The 26,300-nt window shown below is 46.2% G+C and overlaps 1 protein-coding gene across 2 annotated transcripts in view; it reads right to left on the bottom strand.

Moving 5' to 3' along the window:
* The window catches only part of ODAD3 (outer dynein arm docking complex subunit 3), a 72,558-nt gene that overhangs the window by 19,366 nt on the left and 26,892 nt on the right, over window positions 1-26,300 (bottom strand). For both annotated transcript variants that reach the window (XM_040346526.1, XM_040346525.1), the window contains 5 exons: window positions 14,272-14,397; window positions 10,264-10,383; window positions 6,576-6,719; window positions 4,103-4,263; window positions 969-1,125 (listed from right to left, as the gene is read on the bottom strand). In XM_040346526.1, coding sequence (XP_040202460.1) covers window positions 969-1,125; window positions 4,103-4,263; window positions 6,576-6,719; window positions 10,264-10,383; window positions 14,272-14,397 — 708 coding nt within the window. The remainder of the gene's footprint in view (window positions 1-968; window positions 1,126-4,102; window positions 4,264-6,575; window positions 6,720-10,263; window positions 10,384-14,271; window positions 14,398-26,300) is intronic.

The following is a 26,300-nucleotide window of genomic DNA, read 5'->3' as shown; positions in this document are numbered from 1 at the left end:
TATCTGGGGTGTAGAGGGGTCAGAGTGCTGGGGAGATATCTATGGTGTAGAGGGGTCAGAGTGCTGGGGGGGGTATCTGGGGTGTAGAAGGGTCAGAGTGCTGGGGGGGGTATCTGGGGTGTAGAGGGGTCAGAGTGCTGGGGGGGGGGTATCTGGGGTGTAGAGGGGTCAGAGTGCTGGGGGGGGGGTATCTGGGGTGTAGAGGGGTCAGAGTGCTGGGGGGGATATCTGGGGTGTAGAGGGGTCAGAGTGCTGGGGGGGGGGGTATCTGGGGTGTAGAGGGGTCAGAGTGCTGGGGGGGGGGGGGTATCTGGGGTGTAGAGGGGTCAGAGTGCTGGGGAGGCATCAATCTAGCAGATATATTATATGCACAGGACAGCTTGTTACTTTTATGTATGTAGTATTTTCCACACTGTTTCTTTGCTGTACAGAATGATTGTTCATGTAATTAATGCGGAGCTCCACCCAAAAGGGGTGGAGCTTGTCTGCCTCCTACCTACTTTATATCTGTTTACCTGCACTGTCTCCATTGTAGGGGCCCCAGAGCATTACTTTGCCCAGGGGCCCATGATGCTATTAAGACGGCCCTGTATCTTGATATAAAAAAAGTTGTATAGGGTCACAAAGGGGTTATGGGTCCATTTAAACAATAATTTTACAGTATATATGTTGCAGTCCGTTACCATATACGCGTTAACGTTTGCTAAGGAAGCCCATTAAATTTGATGATGCCCAATGAGCAGGCAGGTGACAAAGAAACTGAAATCAGATACAAAGTGTTGTCACACTATGCAGTGTGGTAGGGTTTTAGTACATGATTACAAATCCATAGGCAGGGAAAACATTGCGCATACGGTATTTATATTTTAACTGGTTATTTACCTGTTTGCCTGCAATTGAATCCTTTAATCTATACGTACATTCCATTATTTCAATATTAGCACCCATAGAAGCGGCAGGACACTCACCACCTTGATGTGCTGGACTTTGGTGGTCAGATGCTCCATTCCTGACTTTGCAGTGCTCAGGATTTTGGACATTCTCTCCAGATCCTCCTTACACTTGTCTCGTCTCTTCTCCTCCTTCTGAAGGTGGCTTTGAAGCTCTTCCAGTACCTGCTGGCCACTGTAAGTGTGGAAGAAGACATTAATAGGCTCAGTTCACAAAGCTCAACAGGTATAAGGATCCTTAGGCCCCTTTCACACTGAGGAGTTTTTCAGGCGATACAGCGCTAAAAATAGCGCCTAAATACCGCCTGAAAAAATCCTGCCCAGCCTTCTCAATGTAAAAGCCTGAGGGCTTTCACACTGAGGCGATGCGCTGACAGGAGAGAAAAAAATCTCCTGCAAGCAGCATCTTTGGAGCGGTATGTATACCGCTCCTTCCCATTTAAAACAATGGGAAACCGCGGTAATACCGCCTGCAATGCACCTCTGCAGAGGCGCATTGCAGGCAGTATCAACCCTTTATCGGCCGCTAGCAGGGTTAATACCGCACCGCAAGTGGCTGAATCCCGCAGCAATTCCGACAGTATAGCGCCGCTATTTCTAACGCCGCTATACCGCCACCGCACCTCCGCTGCCCCATGTGAAAGGGGCCTTATTAAAAAAAAAAAAAAAAAAAAGTCCTATGAGGTTTTAAAATTGGAGTTTCAGGTCTGAAATTAGGATCTATCTTCTGTCCAGTGCTCACTTCCTCTGCTATCTCAAATAGAGTAATTAGCCCTCTAAGGCCTCGTACACACGGACGGACTGTCCGCTGAAAACGGTCCGCCGTTTTCAGCGGACATGTCCGCTCGGAGATTTCTGTCTGATGGTTGTACACACTATCAAACAGAAATCCGCCAGACACGATACGCGGTGACGTGGCCACGCCGTCGCCGCGCATGCGTCTAATCACTTCGACGCATGCGAGGGCTTTCGGCCGATCGGACATGTCCGGTGAGTCTGTACAGATGTCCGACGGATAGGCTTCCAGCGGACATGTTTCTTAGCATGCTAAGAAACATTTGTCCGCTGGAAACCTGTCCGATCCGCCGGAAAATTGTCCGGTCGGCCGTACGCACGACCGAACATGTCCGCGGAAACTGGTCAGCGGACCAGTTTCAGCGGACATGTTCGGTCGTGTGTACGGGGCCTTAGGGCCAGATTCAGAGACATTTACGTTACTCCGCGGCGGCGTAACGTATCCCATTTACGCTACACCGCCGCAGGTTTACAGCGTAAGTGCCTGATTCACAAAGCTCTTACCTGTAAACTTGCGGCGGTGTAACGTAAATGCGCTCGGCGCAAGCCCGCCTAATTCAAATGGGGCGGGCACCATTTAAATTAGGCGCGTTCCTGCGCCGAATGTGCTGCGCATGCTCCGTCGGGAAAATTACCCGACGTGCATTGCGCTAAATGACGTCGCACGGACGTCATTTGTTTAGACGTTAACGTTTCAACGCGGGAACGACGGCCATACTTAACATTGCTTAGAACAACTAGGAGGCAGCCCTAACTTTACGACGCGTATCTCGACGGAAACAACGTAAATTTAGATCGACGGGCAGTGCGGACGTTCGTGAATCGGCGTAACTAGTCATTTGCATATTCTACGCTGACCGCAATGGCCTCGCCACCTAGCGGCCGGCCTAGAATTGCATCCGAAGATCCGACGGTGTAAGTCAATTACACCTGTCAAATCTTAGGGCTATCTATGCGTAACCTGATTCTATGAATCAGCCGTATAGTTAGGACGGGCGGATCACAGAGATACGACGGCGTATCAGGAGATACGCCGTCGTATCTCTTTTGTGAATCTGGCCCCTAGTTCTTGGGGCTACAGAATGATTAACCTGCAAGCAGCTTCTTTGCAGCACTTTTGGAGCGGTGAAAACACCACTCCTAAAGCGCCTTGGCAGCAGCGTTTTGTGTGCGCTTGAAACCCTTTATTCGGCCACTAGCGGGGGTTAAAACGCCCCGCTAGCGCCCGAAAAAAAAAAGTAAATGCCGCTAGTTTTAGCATCGGTTTACCATCATTTTTCAGGCGCTGGCAGTGTGAAAGGCCTCTTTATGTTAAGGAGATGGGAGAGTGGGTAGGTCTGAAAAGTTTGGTAAGAGAGAACTGGGCAGGGCTGACACCACTCAGTCAACAAAAGATGCTGTGTTGTCAGCTCACAACAGAATTTAGGAGCATTTTCTGTCAGATCAACACATATTTTTCTTCCACTCGTGGGGTCTTTAAAAGGATAAAACAGTGTGGCCCGGGTTCACGTAGGAGATACGACGGCGTATCTCCAGATACACCGTCGTATGTCAGAGTCTGAAGCGTTGCATCTTGGCGCCTGATTCAAAGAATCAGATACGCCAGAATTAGTATAAGATACGACCAGCGTAAGTCTCCTATGCCGTCATATCTTAACTGCATATTTACGCTGGCCACTAGGTGCGTGTATGCTGATTTACGCCTAGAAATATGTAAATCAGCAAGATACGCCAATTCACGAACGTACGCCCGGCCGTCGCAGTACAGATACGCCGTTTACGTAAGGCTTTTTCCGGCGTAAAGTTACCCCTGCTCTATGAGGCGTAGATGAGGCGTACCAATGTTAGGTATGGACGTCGGGAACATCGTCCAATTTTTTACGTTTTACGTCGTTTGCGTAAGTCGTTCGCGAATAGGGCTGGGCGTCATTTACGTTCACGTCGAAAGCATTGGCTTATTGCGGGTTCATTTGGAGCATGCACACTGGGATACTTTCACGGACGGGGCATGCGCCGTTCGTAAAAAGCGTCATTTACGTGGGGTCCGCAAGAAATTTACATAACACACGCCCACATCTTCCACATTTGAATTAGGCAGGCTTACGCCGGCTTAATTTACGCTACGCCGCCGCAACTTTGCTTTGAGAATACTGCACTTGCCTGTCAAAGTTGCGGAGGTGTAACGTAAATAGGATACGTTACGCCCGCACAAAGATACGCCATTCTACGTGAATCTGGGTCTTAGAATGTTTAGGCGCTGGTTTACTCTGAAAAGACCATTCTTCATCTAAAATGGTACCTACCATCCGCCATCCAATACAAGGACCGTGATCAGTGTGATTCTATGAATGATCTACCTGGATAGCTTGGCCTCTCCTGAGTATTTGAGCTCTTGGAAGATGTCCTGCAGCCTCTCCTTTTCTTCCTTCAGCCTCACCAGGGTCTTCTCATTCTCGCTCTTCAGTTCCTCCAGGTGTCGATAAGTCTCTCCTTGCGCTACAAAACGCCTGACCACTTCCTGATTCCATAGCGGGACACAGAAAATAAATCAGTTACATTAGTCTGCTCGGAGATAAAGTATCCCTATGATTGTAGTTACACATAATGCATTCCTGCAGAACAAATACAGACTTGACCTCAATTTATGAGAACCCCACCCAGATCTCACTATATCTAGATAGACCACAGCAAGCCTCAGCCTTCTGAAATTCAAAACCTGGGAAAATCATACCAAGATGAATGATTTGGGTTCCTGCTTTGGGCCATCTTCACCTGAATATGCAACTCAAAACCTGGGGAAGTCATATCAAGCTGAATGATTTGAATTCCTGCGTTGGGCATGTGTCACCCAAATATGCAGCCAAAGAAAACTCCTGCAAAAGACAAGGGGGTATTCTTTGCACCAGGAGAAAAAGGGGTTTACCTTTCACATACGGAAAGGCTTATTTTTTTTATTTTTTTTTATTTTTGTGTATTTTGTGCTCGAGAGAGGAGCCAGACTGCAGGAGTTGGGGTAGGCCGGCCTCCCCCAGAGGCATTCTGTCACCTTTCTCCATGCCCTGGGTAGCAATGGCGGGTGTGTGAGGGGGTCCTCCCACATAGCCCGCCCTACCTGCTCCGCTTTGAAGCCCAACGGGGCAGAGGGACTCCCTATAAGGGAGTGAGAGGATCTAGCCCGCTCAACCAGCCCCGTTAGTCCTTCGCCTCTCTTTTTAGAGACCGCATGGTCAAAGTGCGTGCATGTTAACCCAATTTCGAGTGCGTGTAAGTGTGGTGGTTTTTGTGGGAGGGGGGTGGGCATACTAAGCGCAGGCTTACCTCGCCCACTGGGAGCCGGGCTGAGACCACCAAACTCAATTCACATGTAGCCGAGACCGGGATTCGAACCCCTAGCTGCAGAGGTGAATGGCTTGTCAGCGCAGTGCCAATCGCGTTGAGCCACCGCAGCTCCCTTCGGAAAGGCTTATTTACAGTATTGCCGCATACACACCGATGGAAAAAGTCAGACGGAATTTTTTCATCGGATATTCTGACCGTGTGTGTGCCCCATCGGACTTTTTCCATCAGAAATTCCGACGGACTTAGAAAGAGAACATGTTCTCTTGTTTTCCGATGGAAATTCCATTCGTCTATATGGAATTCAATGGGATTCATAGGATTCATAGGATGCATTAAAGCGGTTCTCCACCCTAAAGTGGAGTCCTCCCCCCCTCCGGTGTCACATTTGAGACCTTTCAGGGGGGAGGGGGGTGCAGATACCTGTCTAAAGACAGGTATTTGCACCCACTTCCGGCCACACGCTACGGGCGAAAGACGGGTTTTTCTGACTTCCCGTCTGTCGCCCGTTGTGTGTTGGGAACACTCAGCTCCCAGCACACAGCGTGTGAGCCAATCGGCGGGCGCAGCGCGACTCGCGCATGCGCCGTAGGGAACCGGGCAGTGAAGCCGCAGCGCTTCACTTCCTGGTTCCCTCAGCGTGGATGGCGGGGGAGCAGCAGAGTGACGAGCGATCGCTCGTGCTCTGCTGCGATCAGCGCTGGACTCCAGGACAGGTAAGTGTCCTAATATTAAAAGTCAGCAGCTGCAGTATTTGTAGCTGCTGGCTTTTAATATTTTTTTTAATGGCACATCCGCTTTAAGGTGAAAAAACATTTACCTTTACAACCACTTTAAAGAGGAAGTATAAACCCTGATGGGTTTTACTTCCTCTTTGTTTCCCTGCAAAGGTAAAGCATAATGGGCTACTTTGCATTGCATAGTAGCCCATTATGTGTCACTTACCTGAAACGGAAGCCTACGATGTCACCGCTGTACCCTGTTCCACGAAGCGTCCATCTTTCACCCTCTTCCTTCCGGGTATCGTGGCACAGGGAGAGTGTTTTGCCAGAGTCGCGATGACGTCACTCCCACGCATGCGCGCAGGAGCCGCCAGTCACGGCACGATCTCCTTTAGAAACGGCACGATCGCCGTTTCTAAAGTGCGCCAGCGCCGTTTTTTCTACGGCGCATGCGCCCCCGTCTCCTTTGTAAATATCTCCTAAACCGTGGAGGTTTAGGAGATATTACGAGCACCTACAGGTAAGCCTTAATCTAAGCTTACCTGTAGGTAAAAGTGGTTGTCAAGGGTTTACAACCACTTTAATTGAACAAGCTGATTGGCTACAATGCACAGCTGCACCAGTTTTTGCACTCTCCAGTTTTAGTAAACAACACCATAGCCTCACATAAATGTGTCAATCAACCTTTTTACTTTTCAGGTAAAGTATTATCCATTGTCATCTAGCCTGTATTGGAACCTTCTCTTTACCCCCAAATCGAGAAACCCCTTACCTGTGTGTCAGTGACCCCGGTGGCCTCCTTGATCTTCTGAAAAGCTTCCTGATAAGTGTGGATAGCTTTTTCCTCCTCCTGTACACTTGCCACCAGTTGCGTTTCCACAGGCGTGTCCTCTCCTGGCAACGATATGCGCTGAGCCTATAAAAACAGGCAGAAGGAAAGTTATAACCCAATGCCAAGAAATACAGCAACGTATGGGGGTACCAATTCGCTGTTCACCCACCCTTTATATATTTACAGCCCTAAGTCGTGTAGGGCACCACCCTTTTTAATATGCCCAATCCCAGAGAAATCACACATATACTTTGTTATTAAACCCCGCCCACGAGGTGTTATATTGTGAAGTTTATCACACCCCATGGAGACAGACAGCTTAAAGCGGAGTTCCACCCAAAAGTGGAACTTCTGCTTAAACCATGCCTCGCCCCCTTACATGCCACATTTGGCATGTCATTTTTTTGGTGGGGGAGTGGGGGCTTCAGTAGGAGTGGGACTTCCTGTCCCACTTCCTCCTTCCGCCCAGGGACCGCTTAGGCGATACGTCATATCGCCTACGGTGGCCCCTCCCTGTAGGCGATCTCCTGGGACACGTGACAGGTCCCAGGTGATCGCACGCATGCGCAGTGAGTGCCCGGCCATGAAGCCGAAAGCTGTCACGGCCGGGTGCCCACACTAGGAATGGAGGCGCCGGCCGGAGAGGGGGGGAGAGGAGCGGAGCTCCGGGCGGCGCGATGCTGGAACGTGAGTGTCTGTTTATTAAAAGCCAGCAGCTACACTTTTTGTAGCTGCTGACTTTTAATAAACATAAAAAAAAGCCTGGAACTCCCCTTTAAATCGGATTGGAGGCACAGGTGTCACGTGTAGCATATAGAGGGCTGAATAATGTAATTATAGAAAATTGGGGGTACCGAGCCAAGTTTAGGGCTGCGTTTGGAATTCTATGTTTCTTGACAGGTTTGCTTTAAAGAGACATTTCATTAATTTCAACAACAATGTTCTCTTGGGCTTAATGTACACGGGATATTTTACAACCTCTCCTGAGCGATATAACTTGACAGATAGTAACCGATGTATAAACATCAGTTTTGCATGCCGCATTTAGTCATGTTTAGCCGCGTTTGCATTTAGAAGCTTTTTTTTTCTTCAAAATAGTAAAAAATTAAAAACGTCTATACCTATACAGTAAACGAAACAGGACTAAACACGAGTTACCGCGTTTACAAGCTGTAACAGGCGTTGGCGTTTCAAATGCCTCTGAATATCCGTCCTGAACGCATTTTTTTGCTTTCCAAACTCAACTGTCTAGAAACGTCTTATAAACGACCCTGTGCACATGTACTGATAAGATAACATAGAGGAGAGTTCAGGGCAGCTGAAAAAAACGCCCAACTGATCCTAAACGTCCGTTTACTAGCAGCAGTGTACATGAAGCCTTAAAGTGACACAAAAGGTTCACGTGTTTTTTTTAAATAACAAATATATCATACTTACCTCCACTGTGCAATTCATTTTTCACAGAGTGGCCCTGATCCTCTTGTTCTGGGGTCCCAGGCCGGCTCTCACAGCGCCTCCCCACATTAGATTGCCCCCTCTGGGAAGCTCTCTTCCGAGGGGGTAACCTTGCGGGCGCACTCCTGTGTCATACACTCAGCTTCCATAGACGCCGAGTGTAGGACTCGGCCCCGCCCCCGGCGCCTGCGTCATTGTATTTGATTGACAGCAGCGGGAGCCAATGGCTGCACTGCTATCAATCTATCCAATGAAGAGCCGAGAACCCATGGAGAGAGCGATGCGGGATCGTGCCCACAGAAATTTAGGGCTCAGGTAAGGAAAAGGGGGGGGGGAGTGGGGCCCGGACACTGCAAGGTATTTTTTCACCTTAATGAAAAAATCTGAAAGTTTACATCCCCTTTAATATTATGTATGCAGTTCACTTATTTTATGCAAATTGTTTAGCTGTGAAAGCCTCCTTTGTGCAGACTGTTGCTGAGAGCCGCCATCTTGGATGTGTTGTCAGCCGCCAAAGCAGACTCAGAGCTGTCACTCAAGTATTACTCTATAGCAGTGATGGCGATCCTAAAAATCGCGCCGCTATACCGTCACCGCCCCTCCACTGCCCCATGTGAAAGGGGCCTAAAGGAGGAGAGAGCTGTGATATACAAGGAGGGGCTGTGCTAGGCAATTTACTCTCCTGGAGTAGTAAAATTTGCTAACATATTCAAAAGGTATATTGCAAGGCAAAAAATCATTTAGCCCTGGTTCACACTGGGTACGATTTGGAACGATTTGAGATGCGATTTGACATGTCAAATCGCATCTCAAATCGGCGGCAATTGTCGGCAATGGCACTGTCCTAATCAGTGCGACGCCGCATCTGCGATTTCAAAAAGTAGTTCCTGTACTACTTTTTGCGATTTCGGGCCGCGATTTACATTAAATCGCGGCAAAATCGCGGTAAAATCGCACATTTTACCGCGATTTTGAATTTGCAGCAGTGTGAAACTAGGCTCTAGGAAATGAAAAATTAAGTACGGGTAAGTCCATTCAAATCTGCCGCCCAATGGGTCCCGGGAACTTGATGTTTCCGGGAGTTCCGCGATTGCGGTCGGCAAGGGCAGAACAGGGGAATGTCCTTGTAAGCAAGGCATTTCCCTACTCTGCCTAGTAACACTGTCACTGATGACCGTTCCCCGTGATCGGGAACGGTCATCAGTGACGTGTCACGTGTAGCCACGCCCCCTAACAGTAAGAATCACGTCCTAGGGAACACTTAACCCCTGCAGCGCCACCCAGTGGTTAACCCCTTCACTGCCAATGTCATTTTTACAGTGATCCGTGCATTTTTATAGCACTGATGGCTGTAAAAATGACAATGGCCCCAAAATAGTGGCCGCCATATTGTCGCAGTCCCGATAAAAATCGCCGATCATGATCATCGCCATAACTAGTAAAAAAAAAAATAATAATAAAAATGCCATAAAACAGTCCGCTATAACTTTTGCGCAAACCAATCAATAAACGCTTATTGCGATTTTTTTTTTACCGAAAATATGTAGAAGAGTACCTATCGGCCTAAACTGTGGAAAACAATGTTTTTTTATATATTTTTGGGGGATATTTATTATAGCAAAACGTAAAAAATATTGCATCTTTTTCAAAATTGTCGCTCTTTTTTTGTTTATAGCGCAAAAAAAAACAAAAAACGCAAACGGTGATCAAATACCACCAAACGAAAGCTCTTTTTGTGTGAAAAAAAAGGACGTCCGTCAATTTTGTTTGGGAGCCACGTCGCACAATTGTCAGTTAAAGCGACGCAGTGCCAAATCGCAAAAAGTGGCCTGGTCTTTGACCACCAAAATGGTCCGGGGCTGAAGCGGTTAAGTTACCCATAGACCTCAGATGGTAGTCAGAATGGCAAGGACAAACAATATTTACTTAAGGATTGTTCTGATAAGATTCATGCATGGATCATCGGAGTGGTATTGTCTGTGCAGAAGGGTGGCCTGGCATCCATTGTACCAGCTTTATCTCAGAGAATAAAGGGCAGTAATGACCTGAATGGGAGTTCACTGCCTCCTGCTTTGCTTTTGTTTACTTTTGCCATCGGTATCAGTCTGTGCACAGCAAATTGTCTTTCACAGTATATTGGACGCGCCAAGTGCGATCAAACAGTATTCCTCACCTTGCGATCTTTCTCGGCAAATAAGCGCCTTTCCTCTGTTTTCCGCTTGTACTCCTGCAGGATTGTCTCTCTCTCTCTGCGCTCACGGTGAAACTCCTCCTCCTGCAGCTGAAGTTCTGTCTGCAAAAAAAATCACGTACTTTACAATGCTGCTTCAATTATATTACCCTTTTCATCCAAACAACATATAAGACTGTAAAATGGAGTTCAAAGGAAATGTGTAATATACAGGATATGACTGTGATCTCTCTCCAGAGGGGTCTGCCCTGTGTATAATGTAATATAATGTAATAAAGGAGATATATAATATACAGATATAACCAGGACTTCCCTCCAGAGGGTCTGCCCTGTGTATAATGTAATAAAGGAGATATATAATATACAGATATAACCAGGACCTCCTTCCAGAGGGTCTGCCCTGTGTATAATGTAATAAAGGAGATGCGTAGTACATCGAGTCCTGTAGGATGTACAGCAGGTATAGAAAAGAATCACCTCCTTTACAATAATCACATTTTGAAGCTTTGCATCCTGAAATGAAGATGGACACAGTTTTTGTTTTATCCGGCTGTATTTACTCAGTGCAACTTACAACATCCCAGTGAAAGATATAACACTTAGGCCCCGTACACACCATAGAATCCATCCGCTGAAAAATCTCAGCGTATCAGTTTCAGCGGATAGATTCTATGGTGTGTACATTCCTGCGGATATTTATCCGCGGGAATTTCACGATTCCAGCAGATAAAAATTTGTAGACATGTCTACAAATCTATCCGCTTGAATCGATCCCAACGGATTGATCCGCTGGTCTGTACAGACTCACCGGATCAATCCGTCCGAAGGGATCCCCCGCATGCGTCGTAATGATTTGACGCATGCGTGGAATTCCTTATATGACAGCGTCGCGCTCGTCGCCACGTCATCATCGCGGTGACGGCGCGACACGTCATCGCGAGGGGATTTCGGCGCAGATTTCGATCCTATGGTGAGTACACTCCATCAAATCCAAATCCGCTGAAATCCTCGAGAGGATTTATCCGCGGAAACGGTCCGCTGGACCGTATCCGCGGATAAATCCTCTCGTGTGTACTAGGCCTTAAATGTCAGATTTTTTTTAAATAAATCAAAAACAGAACCACTGAGTTGGAAAAAGGATCACCCCCTTGTGTCAGTATTTTGTTGGACTGCATTTTGTTTTATTTACAGCCTTTAGTCTGTTGGGCTATGTCTCTACTAACTTTGCACATCGTGGCCCAGATTCACAGAGAGCGGGCACACATTACGCCGCCGTAGCACAAATAATATACGCTACACCAGCGCAGAGAGGCAAGCATGGAATTCACAAAGCTAGTGCTCCCCAAACTGCGCTGGGTTTCGAAGGTGTACGCCGGAGTAGGTGGAAGTGGGCGTGAGCCATGCAAATGAGGCGTGACCCATGCAAATGATGGTCCGAGCGCCAGACAGATACGTATCACGAACTGCGCATGGGGCAAAATACCATCAAATTCTTGAGTAAAGTTGGCTACCCTCTGCCAGAAAGTTGTCAATGGGAAGAAGGTTTACCTTCCAACATGGCAATGACCCAAAGGACACAGCAGAAATTACCACACAGTGGTTGAAGGAGAACAAGGTGAATGTCCTTACATGGATTAGTCAGAGCTCAGACTTAAATCGCATTGAAAATCTATGGAATGATTTGAAGGCTGCAGTCCACAAACGGTCATCATCAAATTTTACTGAATTTAAAGTGGTTGTACACATTGCACTTTTACCTACTGTACAGGTAAGCCTAGATTAAGGCTGAAGCCCTGTACACATGACCGGTTTTCCCGACGGGATTCCTGGCAGGCTTGCCCTGAAAAGCCATGTATACACACGGCCACACAAAAACCTGCCGTTCTTTTGAATGGCAAGAACGCAGTGACGTCATCGACTACGACAAGCCGGTGTCACGTCACATTCGATTCCATCGCCGCCATCTTGCTACACCCCAGACTACTGTTGTATGCTACCACGCATGCGTCGAAGTGTTATCGCGCATGCACGTTTTTTCTACCCTGCAGGTAAGCATACATACGACCGGTTCTCTATTTTCACGTCCAGATTCCCGGCTGTTTTCCTGATGGGAAAACTGCTAGGGAGCATACACACGGCCGGGATTCCTCCACGGTTTAGGCGATATTTACAAGAAAGCCGTGTGCCCATGTCTACGGCGCATGCGCACTAAAGAAATGGCAGATCATGACGTTTCTAAAGGGGTCATGCCGTGACTGGCAGCTCCCGCGCGCATGCATGACAGTCACAGAGCTGGAGTTCGCGCCCCCGAAAGGAAGAGGGGAGAAGATGGACGCTCGATGCTAGTGGGGACGGCGGTGAAATCACAGGCTTTGGTTTCAGGTAAGTAAGTAGCCCATTATGCTTTACCTTTGCAGGGAAATAAAGAGGAAGTAAAACCCATCAGGGTTTACTTCCTCTTTAAGCAGTTCTGCAAAGAAGAGGGGGCAAATATTGCAAAGTCTAGGGTGCAGATCCACAAAAGGATTACGCCGGCGTAATTTTAAAATTCATGCGTCGTATTTTTGTTTTGTATCTACAAAACAAGATACGATGGCATCTCGGGTCGATCCGACAGGCGTACGTCTTAGTACGTCGTCGGATCTTAGGTGCATTTTTTCCGCCGGCCGCTAGGTGGCGTTCCCGTCGAATTCCGCGTTGAGTATGCAAATTAGCTATTTACGGCGATCCACGAACGTACGTCCAGCGCATTGTTTTTACGTTGTTTGCGTTCGGCTTCTTCTGGCGTATAGTTAAATCTACTGTTATGAGGTGTACTCAATGTTACGTATGGCCGTCCTTCCCGCCTCGCATTTTGAATTTTTTACGTCGTTTGCGTAAGTCGTTCGCGAATAGGAATTTGCGTAGAATGACGTCACCATCGTAAGCATTGGCTGTAAATAAAGCAAAAGGTGGTTCAACAAAATATAAACATAAGGGGGTGATCCTTTTTCCAACTCAGTGATTCTGTTTTTTCATCTTCATTTTTTTTTCTGACGTGTAGGTGTTATATTTTTCACTTGGATGTTATAAGTTGCACTAATAAATACAGCTGGGTAAAACGAAAACTGTGGGCCAGATTCTCAAAGGCGTTACGACGGCGCAACACCATTAGCGCCGTCGTAACTCCTCATCTGGCCCCGGGTATCTATGCGACTGATTCTTAGATAACCATTAGATCTGACATGCGTAAGGCTGTTACGCTGTCAGATCTTAAAAGTAATTTTTTTTCCCGCCGCTAGGTGTCGCATCGTCGTTTTCCCCGTCGTCTATGCAAATGAGGTAAGTACGCGAGATTCCCGAACCTACGCGCGTCCGACGCTGAGAATTTACGTTGTTTCCGTAGCGTACGCGATGCGTAAGGTTGCCCCTGCTATTAGCAGGGGCAACCAATGTTAACTATGGCCGTCGTTCCCGCGTCGAAGTTTAAAAAAAAGACGTCGTTTGCGTAAGATGTCCATGAATGGCGCTGGATGTCATTTACGTAAACGTCTAAGCAAATGACGTCGGGGCGACGTCATTTAGCGCAATGCACGTCGGGTAATTTACCCGACGGAGCATGCGCAGTACGCTCGGCGCGGGAGCGCGCCTAATTTAAATGGTGCCCGCCCCATTTGAATTGGGCGGGTTTGCGCCGAGCGAATTAACGATACACCGCCGCAAGTTTACAGGTAAGTGTTCTGAGAATCAGGATGTAAACCTGTAAACCTGCGGCGGTGTAGCGTACAGCACATACATTACGCTGCCCAGGAGCAACGTTAATGTATGAGAATCTGGCCCATAGTCTGTCTTCATTTCAGGCTGCAAAGCAACAAACGGTGGTTATTTTAAAGGTGGTGATTTTTTTCTATACCCACTGTATATGATGTAATAAAGGTGACCTATATAATATACAGACAATACTACTTATAGTCCTGAGTATAGTTCATGTCACTCTCTCCCACCACGTACTCGGGCCGTTTCCCGGGATGTCACTGCCTCCTTGTTCACCATCTCAAGTTCCTTCATTTCTTGTCTCTGGCGAAGTATTTCGTTCTCCAAGAGATCCAACTGTGATTGAAAAGTCAGGCTTTCATCCTGCAGAAACAATATCAGCATTAGTAGATGTAGCAACAGACCACATAATCTAACTCTATTGAATAACAACACTCATTTCTGTTAAAAAAAATACTCTTAATAAAAAGTTATACTGTACACACATAGAAGAATAACAAAAAAATCAGAAGACACTCCTTCTTTTTCTTTAGTTGTCAGGGGTGAAGGTTTATGTTTTAAAGCTGACTTTTTTATTATCTATATTAGTAAAATCTTTGTTTTACATAGAAACATTTAACATGTGATAAAGGATTCCTTGAGCATTGTGGGTTAGCCGAGACAGCATACCAGTAGCTGCGAGTCTGGTAGCTTCCTTTGCAAAACTGAATCCCGGGGTGGAACCAAGGTTGAGTCATAGCACTCATTCCGACAGGCGCTGAGCCCTGTCCTCCATGCTGAGCCACGTTTTGTGTGTCTGCGTTCGGATCTGTACACCCTCTGCTGCCCGCAGATCACTTTTTTTTTATTAGAATCTCACAAAATAATTTTGTAAGATTCTATTGGATGCTTTTTATTGGATGCTTTTTTCAAACATTTGTTTGTAAGTTCAATGTAATAAGCGAAGGGGGTCTTTTATATAAATAAAAGTTTTACAGATTTACTCAATGAGGCTTTCTTTCCCCTTTCTTTGCCAGACTATTTTGAAACATTCTCAGCTGATTTGATCCTGGTGAATCAGAGGACGCAAGTGTGTGTTTTCCTTTTGGCTGATCATCTTCTGAGGGTCGGACGGAGGTTTGTGTTTTCCTTCTGAGGGTCGGACGGAGGTTCGTGTTTTCCTTCTGAGGGTCGGACGGAGGTTCGTGTTTTCCTTCTGAGGGTCGGACGGAGGTTTATGTTTTCCTTCTGAGGGTCGGACGGAGGTTCGTGTTTTCCTTCTGAGAGTCGGACGGAGGTTCGTGTTTTCCTTCTGAGGGTCGGACGGAGGTTCGTGTTTTCCTTCTGAGGGTCGGACTGAGGTTTATGTTTTCCTTCTGAGAGTCGGACGGAGGTTCGTGTTTTCCTTCTGAGGGTCGGACGGAGGTTTGTGTTTTCCTTCTGAGGGTCGGACAGAGGTTTATGTTTTCCTTCTGAGGGTCGGAACGGAGGTTCGTGTTTTCCTTCTGAGAGTCGGACGGAGGTTCGTGTTTTCCTTCTGAGGGTCGGACGGAGGTTCGTATTTTCCTTCTGATGGTCGGACAGAGGTTCGTGTTTTCCTTCTGAGGGTCGGACGAAGGTTCGTGTTTTCCTTCTGAGGGTCGGACGGAGGTTCGTGTTTTCCTTCTGAGGGTCAGACGGAGGTTCGTGTTTTCCTTCTGAGGGTCGGACGGAGGTTCGTATTTTCCTTCTGATGGTCGGACGGAGGTTCGTGTTTTCCTTCTGAGGGTCGGACGAAGGTTCGTGTTTTCCTTCTGAGGGTCGGACGGAGGTTCGTGTTTTCCTTCTGAGGGTCGGACGGAGATTCGTGTTTTCCTTCTGAGGGTCGGGCAGAGGTTTGCGTTTTCCTTCTGAGGGTCGGACGGAGGTTCGCGTTTTCCTTCTGAGGGTCGGACGGAGGTTCGTGTTTTCCTTCTGAGGGTCGGACGGAGGTTCGTATTTTCCTTCTGATGGTCGGACAGAGGTTCGTGTTTTCCTTCTGAGGGTCGGACGAAGGTTCGTGTTTTCCTTCTGAGGGTCGGACGAAGGTTCGTGTTTTCCTTCTGAGGGTCGGACGGAGGTTCGTGTTTTCCTTCTGAGGGTCGGACGGAGGTTCGTATTTTCCTTCTGATGGTCGGACGGAGGTTCGTGTTTTCCTTCTGAGGGTCGGACGAAGGTTCGTGTTTTCCTTCTGTGGGTCGGACGGAGGTTCGTGTTTTCCTTCTGAGGGTCGGACGGAGATTCGTGTTTTCCTTCTGAGGGTCGGACAGAGGTTTGCGTTTTCCTTCTGAGGGTCGGACGGAGGTTCGTGTTTTCCTTCTGAGGGTCGGACGGAGGTTTGCGTTTTCCATCTGAGGGTCGGACGGAGGTTTGTGTTTTCCTCACATATACACAGAGGCTCTGATTGATCTGGAATCTGGTGAGTGCAATTCATATAGGGAGTGTAAGCACTAGATGAGGTAACGGCCGAATGTTCTAAACAGCTGATGAATCTTTTATGAACTGCTACATGTAAAGTTTTGCTTTGAACTTCGGTCCGATTTCGATGTACAGATCACTACTTCTTTATGCAACAATTTAAAACTTATAGCGCTGCTGAAGTTTAAAGGACTATCTTAATTTTAGTTTTGTATGTTTCCCTTGAAATAATACCAATGATGGGGCACTATTATTAAACTAATACCTATGATGTGGTACTATTCCTCCAACTAATGATGGGACACTATTCCTCTAACTAATACCAATGATGGGGCACTATTCCTCCAACTAATACCAATGATGGGACACTATTCCTCCAACTAATACCTATGATGTGGTACTATTCCTCCAACTAATACCAATGATGAGACACTATTCCTCCAACTAATACCTATGATGTGGTACTATTCCTCCAACTGATACCAATGATGGGACACTATTCCTTCAACTAATACCAATGATGGGACACTATTCCTCCAACTGATACCAATAATGAGGTAATATTCCTCCAACTTATACCAATGATGTGGTACTATTCCTTCAACTAATAGCAATGATGGGGCACTATTCCTCCAACTAATACCAATGATGGGGCACTATTCTTCCAACTAATACCAATGATGGGGCACTATTCTTCCAACTAATACCAATGATGTGGCACTATTCCTCCAACTAATACCAATGATGGGGCACTATTCCTCCAACTAATACCAATGATGTGTCACTATTCTTCCACCTAATACCAATAATGAGGTACTATTCCTCCAACTATTACCAATGATGTGGCACTATTCTTCCAACTAATACCAATGATGGGGCACCATTCCTCCAACTAATACCAATGATGTGGTACTATTCCTCCAACTAATACCAATGATGGGGCACTAATCCTCCAACTAATACCAATGATGAGGTACTATTCCTCCAACTAATACCAATGATGGGGCACTAATCCTCCAACTAATACCAATGATGTGGTACTATTCTTCCAACTAATACCAATGATGTGGTACTATTCTTCCAACTAATACGAATGATGGGGCATTATTCCTCACGCTAATACCAATGATGGGGCATTATTCCTCATGCTAATACCAATGATGGGGCATTATTCCTCACACTAATACCAATGATGGGGCATTATTCCTCACACTAATACAAATGATGGGGCACTATTCCTCCAACTAATACCAATGATGGGGCACTATTCCTCCAACTAATACCAATGATGAGGCACTATTTCTCCAACTAATACCAATGATGAGGCACTATTCCTCCTACTATTGGCCACAGGGACATTGTAATTGTTCTATTCCCACTGATCACCAAGCTTGAGACATTGTTTACTTCTACTGACGCCATGATATTTTCTACCCCCTAAAGTCTGACACAGCAATCTAGCCCTTCGTTTATAAACCCCTGGCCTAGATAGTTGGCACACGGCTGATGGGTTTTAGATTTTACATGCAGTGACACATGCATTTTACAATTGGGTACTGATTTATTTGTGAAGATATATTACTGTCAATGATTTCCCATGTTATGGAAGGTAAACAGCAGAAAAAAGACATTTCAGAATCAAGACATTCTGCCGTGCCAGCTGTATAAAATTTACACATACTGAAAATTCCAAGATCTGCTAGAACAGGGGTCTCCAAACTTTCTAAACAAAGGGCCAGCTTACTGTCCTTCAGACTTTAGGGGGCCGGACGTGTCAGTGGTAGGAATAGTACCCCATCATTGGTGTCGTGGGAGGAATAGTGTCCCATCGATGGTGTAAGTGGGGGGGAATAGTGTCCCATCATTGGTGTCAGTGGGAGGAATAGTGTCCCATCATTGGTATCAGTGGGAGGAAAAGTGTCCCATCATTGGTGTAAGTGGAAGGAATAGTGTCCCATCATTGGTGTCAGTGGGGGGGAATAGTGTCCCATCATTGGTGTCAGTGGGAGGAATAGTGTCCCATCATTGGTATCAGTGGGAGGAATAGTGTCCCTTCATTGGTGTCAGTGGGGGGAATAGTGTCCCATCATTGGTGTCAGTGGGAGGGATAGTGTCCCATCATTGGTATCAGTGGGAGGAATAGTGTCCCATCATTGGTGTCAGTAGGAGGAGGAATAGTGTCCCATCATTGGTGTCAGTGGGAGGAATAGTGTCCCATTGTTGGTGTCAGTGGGAGGAATAGTGTCCCATTGTTGGTGTCAGTGGGAGGAATAGTGCCCCATCATTGGTGTCAGTGGGGGGGAATAGTGTCCCATCATTGGTGTCAGTGGGAGGAATAGTGTCCCATCATTGGTGTCGTGGGAGGAATAGTGTCCCATCATTGGTGTCAGAGGGAAGAATAGTGTCCCAACATTGGTGTCGTGGGAGCAATAGTGTCCCATCATTGGTGTCAGTGGGAGGAATAGTGCCCCAACATTGGTGTCGTGGGAGGAATAGTGTCCCATCATTGGTGTCGTGGGAGGAATAGTGTCCCATCATTGGTGTCGTGGGAGGAATAGTGCCCTATTGTTGATGTCAGCAGGAGGAATAGTGCCCTATTGTTGATGTCAGTGGGAGAAATAGTGCCCTATTGTTGATGTCAGCGGGAGGAATAGTGTCCCATCATTGGTGTCAGTGGGAGAAATAGTGTCTTGTATCAGTGAGAGAAACATTGCCCTGAGGGCCAGATAAAAGCAAGCAAAGGGCCGCATCTGGCCCCCGGGCCACAGTTTGGAGACCCCTGTGCTAGAACAATACAGTTGGTGGTCATTGTCTGAGTTATACTAAGCAAGAGTCTGACAACAATATAAGATAAAGAAAGGTTTGCATTGACGCAACAGTGCTGGGTGAACTATCTACCACCTGCTGCTGTTCATATCTCCGGGGTGAGCAAATATTGTCTAACTACAAAAGTCCTGTGTATTTTTCCTGAATCTTGGCATGCTTTGTGAATTTCTTCCAGATCTGTGCAGTAATCCAGTGTGAACCTTTCCCTCTGTGCTTCCTGAAAGACCACTCACTGCTGCTCTCTCTCCTTGTGCAGGGAGACTGGTCTTGTCTCCGCCCCTCCTGTAGTTCTTTGCAGGCAGCCTGTAGTGGGTGGAGCTGTAGGGTCCCTCCCCCAGCTCTGCTCTCTGCACAGGCTACATACAGCACAGTGATGATGTCACCACCACCATTATAAGGTAATAACTTCAATAGTATTTGGAAAAAGAAAAGTGGAGCAGTAAGAAATATATTTGAATGAAATTTTTGTACCCAGAGATCACCCCAGTGGCGGTGCGTCCATTAAGGGCGCATGGGCGCCGCCCCTCTCTCTTGCCACATCTCTCTCACCATAGATTCATGCATTAATAGGCGTCCAAAAAGGTGAACAGCGGGCGCCATGCTGGGGGCTCGCTGTTCACTTAGCGCTGTGTTAGGAAAGCGATATTCGCTTTCCTAACACTAAACCGCCTTTCAGCCAATCAGGTGCTCAGGTCTGTTACCTGTCACCTGATTGGCTGAAACGACGGGCGCTGTGATTGGACGCTGCCTATCAGGCGTCCAATCATAGCAGAGGACGGGAAGAGAGGACGGGAGAAGACATCGAGGAGCGTGGAGGACACTGCCGCCGTGACCCACTGCCCCACCGAGACAAGGTAAGTGCCGGGCGGGCGGGGGATGCACACTGGCAGCAATTGGTGGGCACAGTAGTGGCAATTGATGGGCACACTGGCAGCAGTTGATGGGCACAGTAGCGACAGTTGATGGGCACACTTGCAGCAGTTTGATGGGCACATTAGCAGTAGCAGCAGTTCATGGGCACACTGGCAGCAATTGATGGACACAGTAGTGGCAATTGATGAGCACACTGGCAGTAATTGATGGGCACACTGGCAGCAATTGATGGGTAGAATAGCTGTGTTTGATTTCACAGTGGAGGCAATTTATGGGTACAGTGGCTGCGTTTGATGGGCACGGTGGCGGCAATTGATGGCACAGTGGCTGCGTTTGATGGGCACAGTGGCTGCGTTTGATGGGCACAGTGGCTGCGTTTGATTGGCACAGTGGCTGTGTTTGATGGGCACAGTATAAAAGTTAGATGAAGGATGGATGGCTGCACTCCAAAAACCGTTCAGGTTGTCTTTTATTAAATGAACAGCAAATACATCACCAAATCACAGCAACAGAAACAGGGGAACAGCTGACGTTTCGCACAAGATCAGTGCTTATTCATGGCTCATGTACGGTTTTTGGAGTGCGGCCATCCATCCTTCATCTAACTTTTATGCTTGCCCAGTGCACCCCCAGCACCCTTGGAATCCTGTATTAGTGTGTGACCGTATAGTAGATCCACCTGGAGCGGTGACTTTCTTTCTTCTATTCGCTTTGGATTTTGATGGGCACAGTAGCTGTGTTTGATGGGCACAGTGGCTGCAATTGATTTTTTTCTTTGTTTTTTTGAGCACCAACCGCCACTGTATCACCCAAATCTTATAAGAACATCTATGCTCTTTGGGAACCAGGATGTTACAAAGCTAAAGCAAATCACAAGACCTATGCCATGGCTTGAGTAGGGTAGGACCAGAATTTTTGTCATGAAACTAAAGCATGGTATTTTTTTTTTCTGGTTTCTGGTTTCATTTTCTTTTTTTTAACTAGTTTGGTATTTGGGACAGAGAACAGAGCAAGCATTTTAATGATAGGTATAACGAAGCAGGATCAGGCAGAGAGCTCATAGAAGTCAGTAATTCTTGTCCTCAGTTCATTTTTTTTTTAAATTGCATTCTAGTGTAAGCGTGAGATCTGAGGTTTTTTTTGACCCCAGATCTCACATTTACGAGGTCCCGTCATGCTTTTCTTCCTATTACAAGGGATGTTTACATTCCTTGTAATAGAAATAAAAGTGATCCAAAAACTTTTTTTTTAAAGCGACAGTGTAAAAATAAAAAGTAAAATAAATAAGAAAAAAAATGTCGTCTAGCCGAGCTTGTGCGCAGAAGCGAACACATACATAAATCGCACCTGCAAATGAAAATGGTGTTCAAACCACACATGTGAAGTATTGCCGTGATCGCAGAGTGAGTGAGAGCAATAATTCGAACACTAGACCTCCTCTGTAACTCTAAACATCTAGGGGCAGATCCACAAAAGGATTACGCTGGCGTATCTACTGATACGCCGGCGTAATTTAAAATTTCCTGCATCGTATCTTTGTTTTATATCCACAAAACAAGATACGACGGCATCTGTGTTAGATCCGACAGGCGTACGCCTTAGTACCTAAGATGCAATTTTCCGGCGGCCGCTAGGTGGCGTTTCCATTGTATTCCACGTCGAGTATGCAAATTAGCTATTTCCGACGATCCACAAACGTACGAGCAGCCGTCGCATTCTTTTACGCCGTTTCCGTTCGGCTTTTTCCGGCGTAGAGTTAAAGCTGCTATATGGTGGCGTACTCAATGTTAAGTATGGCCGTCGTTCCCCCGTCTAATTTTGAAAATGTTATGTCGTTTGCGTAAGTCGTCCGTGAATGGGACTGGACGCTATTTACGTTCACGTCAAAACCAATGACGTCCTTGCGACGTCATTTAGCGCAATGCACAGCGGGAAATTTTAGGGACGGCGCATGCGCAGTTCGTTTCGGCGCGGGGACGCGCTTCATTTAAATGAAACACGCCCCCTACCCGCCGCATTTGAATTCCACGCCCTTACGCCGCGAGAGATACACTACGCCGCCGTAACTTACGGCGCAAATTCATTGAGGATTCAAAACCAAAGCCAAGTAAGTTACGGCGGCGTAGCGTATCTTAGATACGCTGCGCCGGTGCAGATCTTTGTGGATCTGCCCCGTAACCTGTAGACATTTTTAAACGTCACCTATGGAGATTTTTAAGGGTCAAAGTTTGTCGCCGTTTGTCGCCATTCCACAAGCGGGCGCAATTTTGAAGCATGACATGTTGGGTATCAATTTACTCAGCGTAACATTATCTTTCACAATATAAAAATAAATTGGGCTAACTTTATTGTTGTCTTATTTTTTAAGTCATAAAGGTGTATTTTTTCCCGAAAAAACTGCGCTTGTAAGACCGCTGCGCAAATAGGGTGTGACATAAATTATTGTAATGACCGCCATCTTATTCTCTAGGGCAGGGGTCTCCAAACTTTTCAAACAAAGGGCCAGTTTATTGTCCTTCAGACTTTAGGAGGGCCAGATTGTGGCCAGCGGGGGCAGAAAATTACCCAGGCCCAGCACCAGTGAGAATAAATATGGCCTCAGGGTTGGTGGTCAGTAGGAGGAGGAGTAGGGCCCCTATCAGTAGGAGAAATAGTATCCCATCATTCATATCAGTAGAAGAAATAGTGCCCCCTTGTAGGTGTCAGTGGGAGGAATAGTGCCTCATATCAGTTGGAGGAATAGTGCCGCAAGGGCCGGATAAAGGCTAGCAAAGGGCCACATCTGGCCCTCGGGCCGCAGTTTGGAGACCCCTGCTCTAGGGTGTCTGAAAAAAATGATATATATATATAAAATGTTTGGGGGTTCGAAAGCTACTAGACATGTGCAATTAGTTTAGTTCCAAATTCGTTTTTTAACGGATTTTGACAAATTAGTTCATTCCGAAATTATACAATTTTTCAATTTCAGAATTTTTCAATTTCGAAATTAGAAATGTCAGAAATTCGGAAATTTCGAAAAGGAAGGCAGGAGAGGATTGGTATCTGCAATACAGTACAGCCGGACCTCCAGCTCAGCAGGTGGACGCGCGCGATGTCCATGGGGAGACCCGCAATTGTCTCACAGAGGAAGAACGGGGGAAATGCTGATGTAAACAACCATTTCCCCAGTCTTCGTAATCGGAAGCGGTGATCACTGTCGTGTCACACATAGCCCATCCCCCACACAGTTAGAAGCACTCCCTAGGGCACACTTAACCCCTTCAGCACCACCTAGTGGTTAACCCCTTCACTGTCAGTGTCATTTTCACAGTAATCAGTGCATTCTTATAGCACTGATCGCTGTAGAAATGACAATGGTCCCAAAAATGTGTCAAAAGTGTTCGATGTGTCGGCCATAATGTCACAGTCACGATAAAAATCGTAGATCGCCGCCATTACTAGTAAAATAAAATAAAAATTCCATAATTCTATCCCCTATTTTGTAGACGCTATAACTTTTGCGCAAACCAATCAATATACGCTTATTGGGATTTTTTTTACCAAAAAAATGTAGAAGAATACATATTGGTCTAAACTGAGGAAAAAAATGTTTTTGGGGATATTTATTACAGCAAAAAGTAAAAAATTGTCGCTCTATTTTTGTTTATAACACAAAAAATAAAAACCGCAGAGGTGATCAAATACCACCAAAAAAAAGCTCTATTTGTGGGGAAAAAAGGACATCAATTTTGTTTGGGAGCCACATCGCACGACCGCGCAATTGTCAGTTAAAGCAACGCAGTGCCAAATTGCAAAAAGTGGGTCTTTGGCCAGCAACATGGTCCGGGGCTTAAAGCGGGGGTTCACCCCCAAAAAAATTTCAACATTACATTCAGCCGAGTTGTCAGAATGACAATCGGCTGTTTTTTTTTATTTTATTGCCGTACATACCGTATTTTCACCGCCGCTTCCGGGTATGTCTTCTGTGGGACTGGGCGTTCCTAATTGATTGACATCCTTCCGACCGGCGCATACAGAGCGTCACGAGTTCCCGAAAGAAGCCGGACTGCGAGTCGGCTCTATACGGCGCCTGCGCACCGACGTTCGGCTTCTTTCGGCAACTCGTGACGCGCAGTATGCGCCGGTCGGAAGGATGTCATTCAATTAGGAACGCCCAGTCCCGCAGATTACATACCCGGAAGCGGCGGTGAAAATACGGTATGTACGGCAATAAAATAAAATAAAACAGCCGATTGTCGTTCTGACAACTCGGCTGAATGTAATGTTAACTTTTTTTTTTTTGGGTGAACCCCCGCTTTAAGTGGTTAAAAAAGTGGTAAATACATCTTGCAATGCCTCACACTGAAATGCAAAGACAGACAGGCATACTCAGACCACAGCTGTAATGCCATGAGCTAAAATGAGACTTTCACGTGGCGCCCTCTAGGGTCCTCACAAGATATGAAAATTATACTGCCTTAGTTTTCAGTCAAACTTGTTTTGTTTTGGACTGTTAACGAATATATCAAACAAAATAATTATTTACTTATGTTAGAATGATTTGCTTTTCGAATTTGTTTTCTATATTTAGATTTGTTTCGTATATTCCTTGTTCTGAATTGATTCGTATTTTCAAAAGTTACTTATGAAGATTGGTTATTTTCATTTTAACCTCTTAAAGGGTCACTAAAGGAAAAAAATGTTTTTGCTGAAATGACTGTTTACAGGGTATAGAGACATAAAAGTTAACTGATTCCTTTTAAAAATGATTACAAATAGATAAAAATCAATCATATAATGTGCCTGCAGGTTAGTTTCACTTTTAAACTGGTTTCATGTTCCTGTGAACTAGAGAGACACACAGAACAAAAACAAACAAATCCAGGGCAGCGTTTTGTTTTTAAAATGAATCTGATTGGTTCTGTTAAGTTTTAGACACACAGTAATGACAGCTTAGACCACCGTGAAGAGCTCCCAGTACTGTGGTTATAAGGAAACAGACAACCAGGAAGTATGGAGATCGGAGCAGAATTACAGCAACTTCAAAGCAAAAACGAACAATCAGGACATGAAACCAGTACTGCAGTAAGGTAAAGGAAGCTATTTAGCTAAAAAAAAAATTCCTTTAGTGATCCTTTAACTTGTTATTTCTGGAGTTGACTTTTTCACTCTGTATTATCCCTGCTAGTCCAAACCACAAAGAGAAATGGAATGAGGTGATTGGACGATATCGACTGGAGTCATGTGCATCCCAAAGTAATGAATGGAACGGAATACATTTTTGGATTCATTTGTTATATTACGATTCGGAGATTCCGATGGATCCACCTCCATCCAACCCAAACACAATAATAAGGAATCATCTTATTTCACTTTTATAACTTACTGCAGGGGTGTCCAAACTTTTTTAAAAGAGGGCCAGATTTGATGAAGTGAACATGCGTGAAGGCCGACCATTTTGCCTGACATTCTAAGTGTGTTTGTTCGAGCAACTAATACACTGCCCAACAAGAAGTCTCTTACATTTGTGGCTGTGTGTGGTGAAGAGGTGAGCTTGCGTGTATTATTTGGATATACCGTATGTATTGGCGTATAACACGCACCTTCACTTTAAGAGGGACGTTTTGGGATTTTTTTATTTTATTTTAAATAAAGAACTGTGAAGCAAAATAAGGGTCAGTGCCCATTTGCAGACCCACCTATACCATGAATGCAGCACCCCCAGGTGCCAGGAATGCAGCACCCACAATTGCCAGGAATGCACCCACCACTGCCAGGAATGCACCCACCATTGCCAGGAATGCACCCACCATTGCCAGGAATGCACCCACCATTGCCAGGAATGCACTCACGAGCACAAAAGATTACCTACAGAAGAATCTCCTGTTTACCAGGCGGCCTCTTTAATAGAAAGTCCCACTTCTTTTGATGGACAGAACAGTCGTCCAATGGCAATGCCGGAGACAGAACTTCCTATTACAGAGGTTGCCTGTAAGCAGGAAATCCTCCTGTGTGTGTACGGCACTCGTCCCGCCTCCTCTCTGTCCCCTCCAAGACAGCCAGCATATACATCTTTTGTGGCCCCCGGCGCTGGGAGATCATCGGGGGGCCACATAAGAAATATATGTCAAAATAACCAGGCGGGCCATTCAAAACCGAAACACGGGCCGCGA

This window comes from Rana temporaria, chromosome 3 (assembly GCF_905171775.1).
Source record: "Rana temporaria chromosome 3, aRanTem1.1, whole genome shotgun sequence".
NCBI lineage: Eukaryota > Metazoa > Chordata > Amphibia > Anura > Ranidae > Rana > Rana temporaria.
This window is presented reverse-complemented; position numbering and strand designations above follow the sequence as displayed.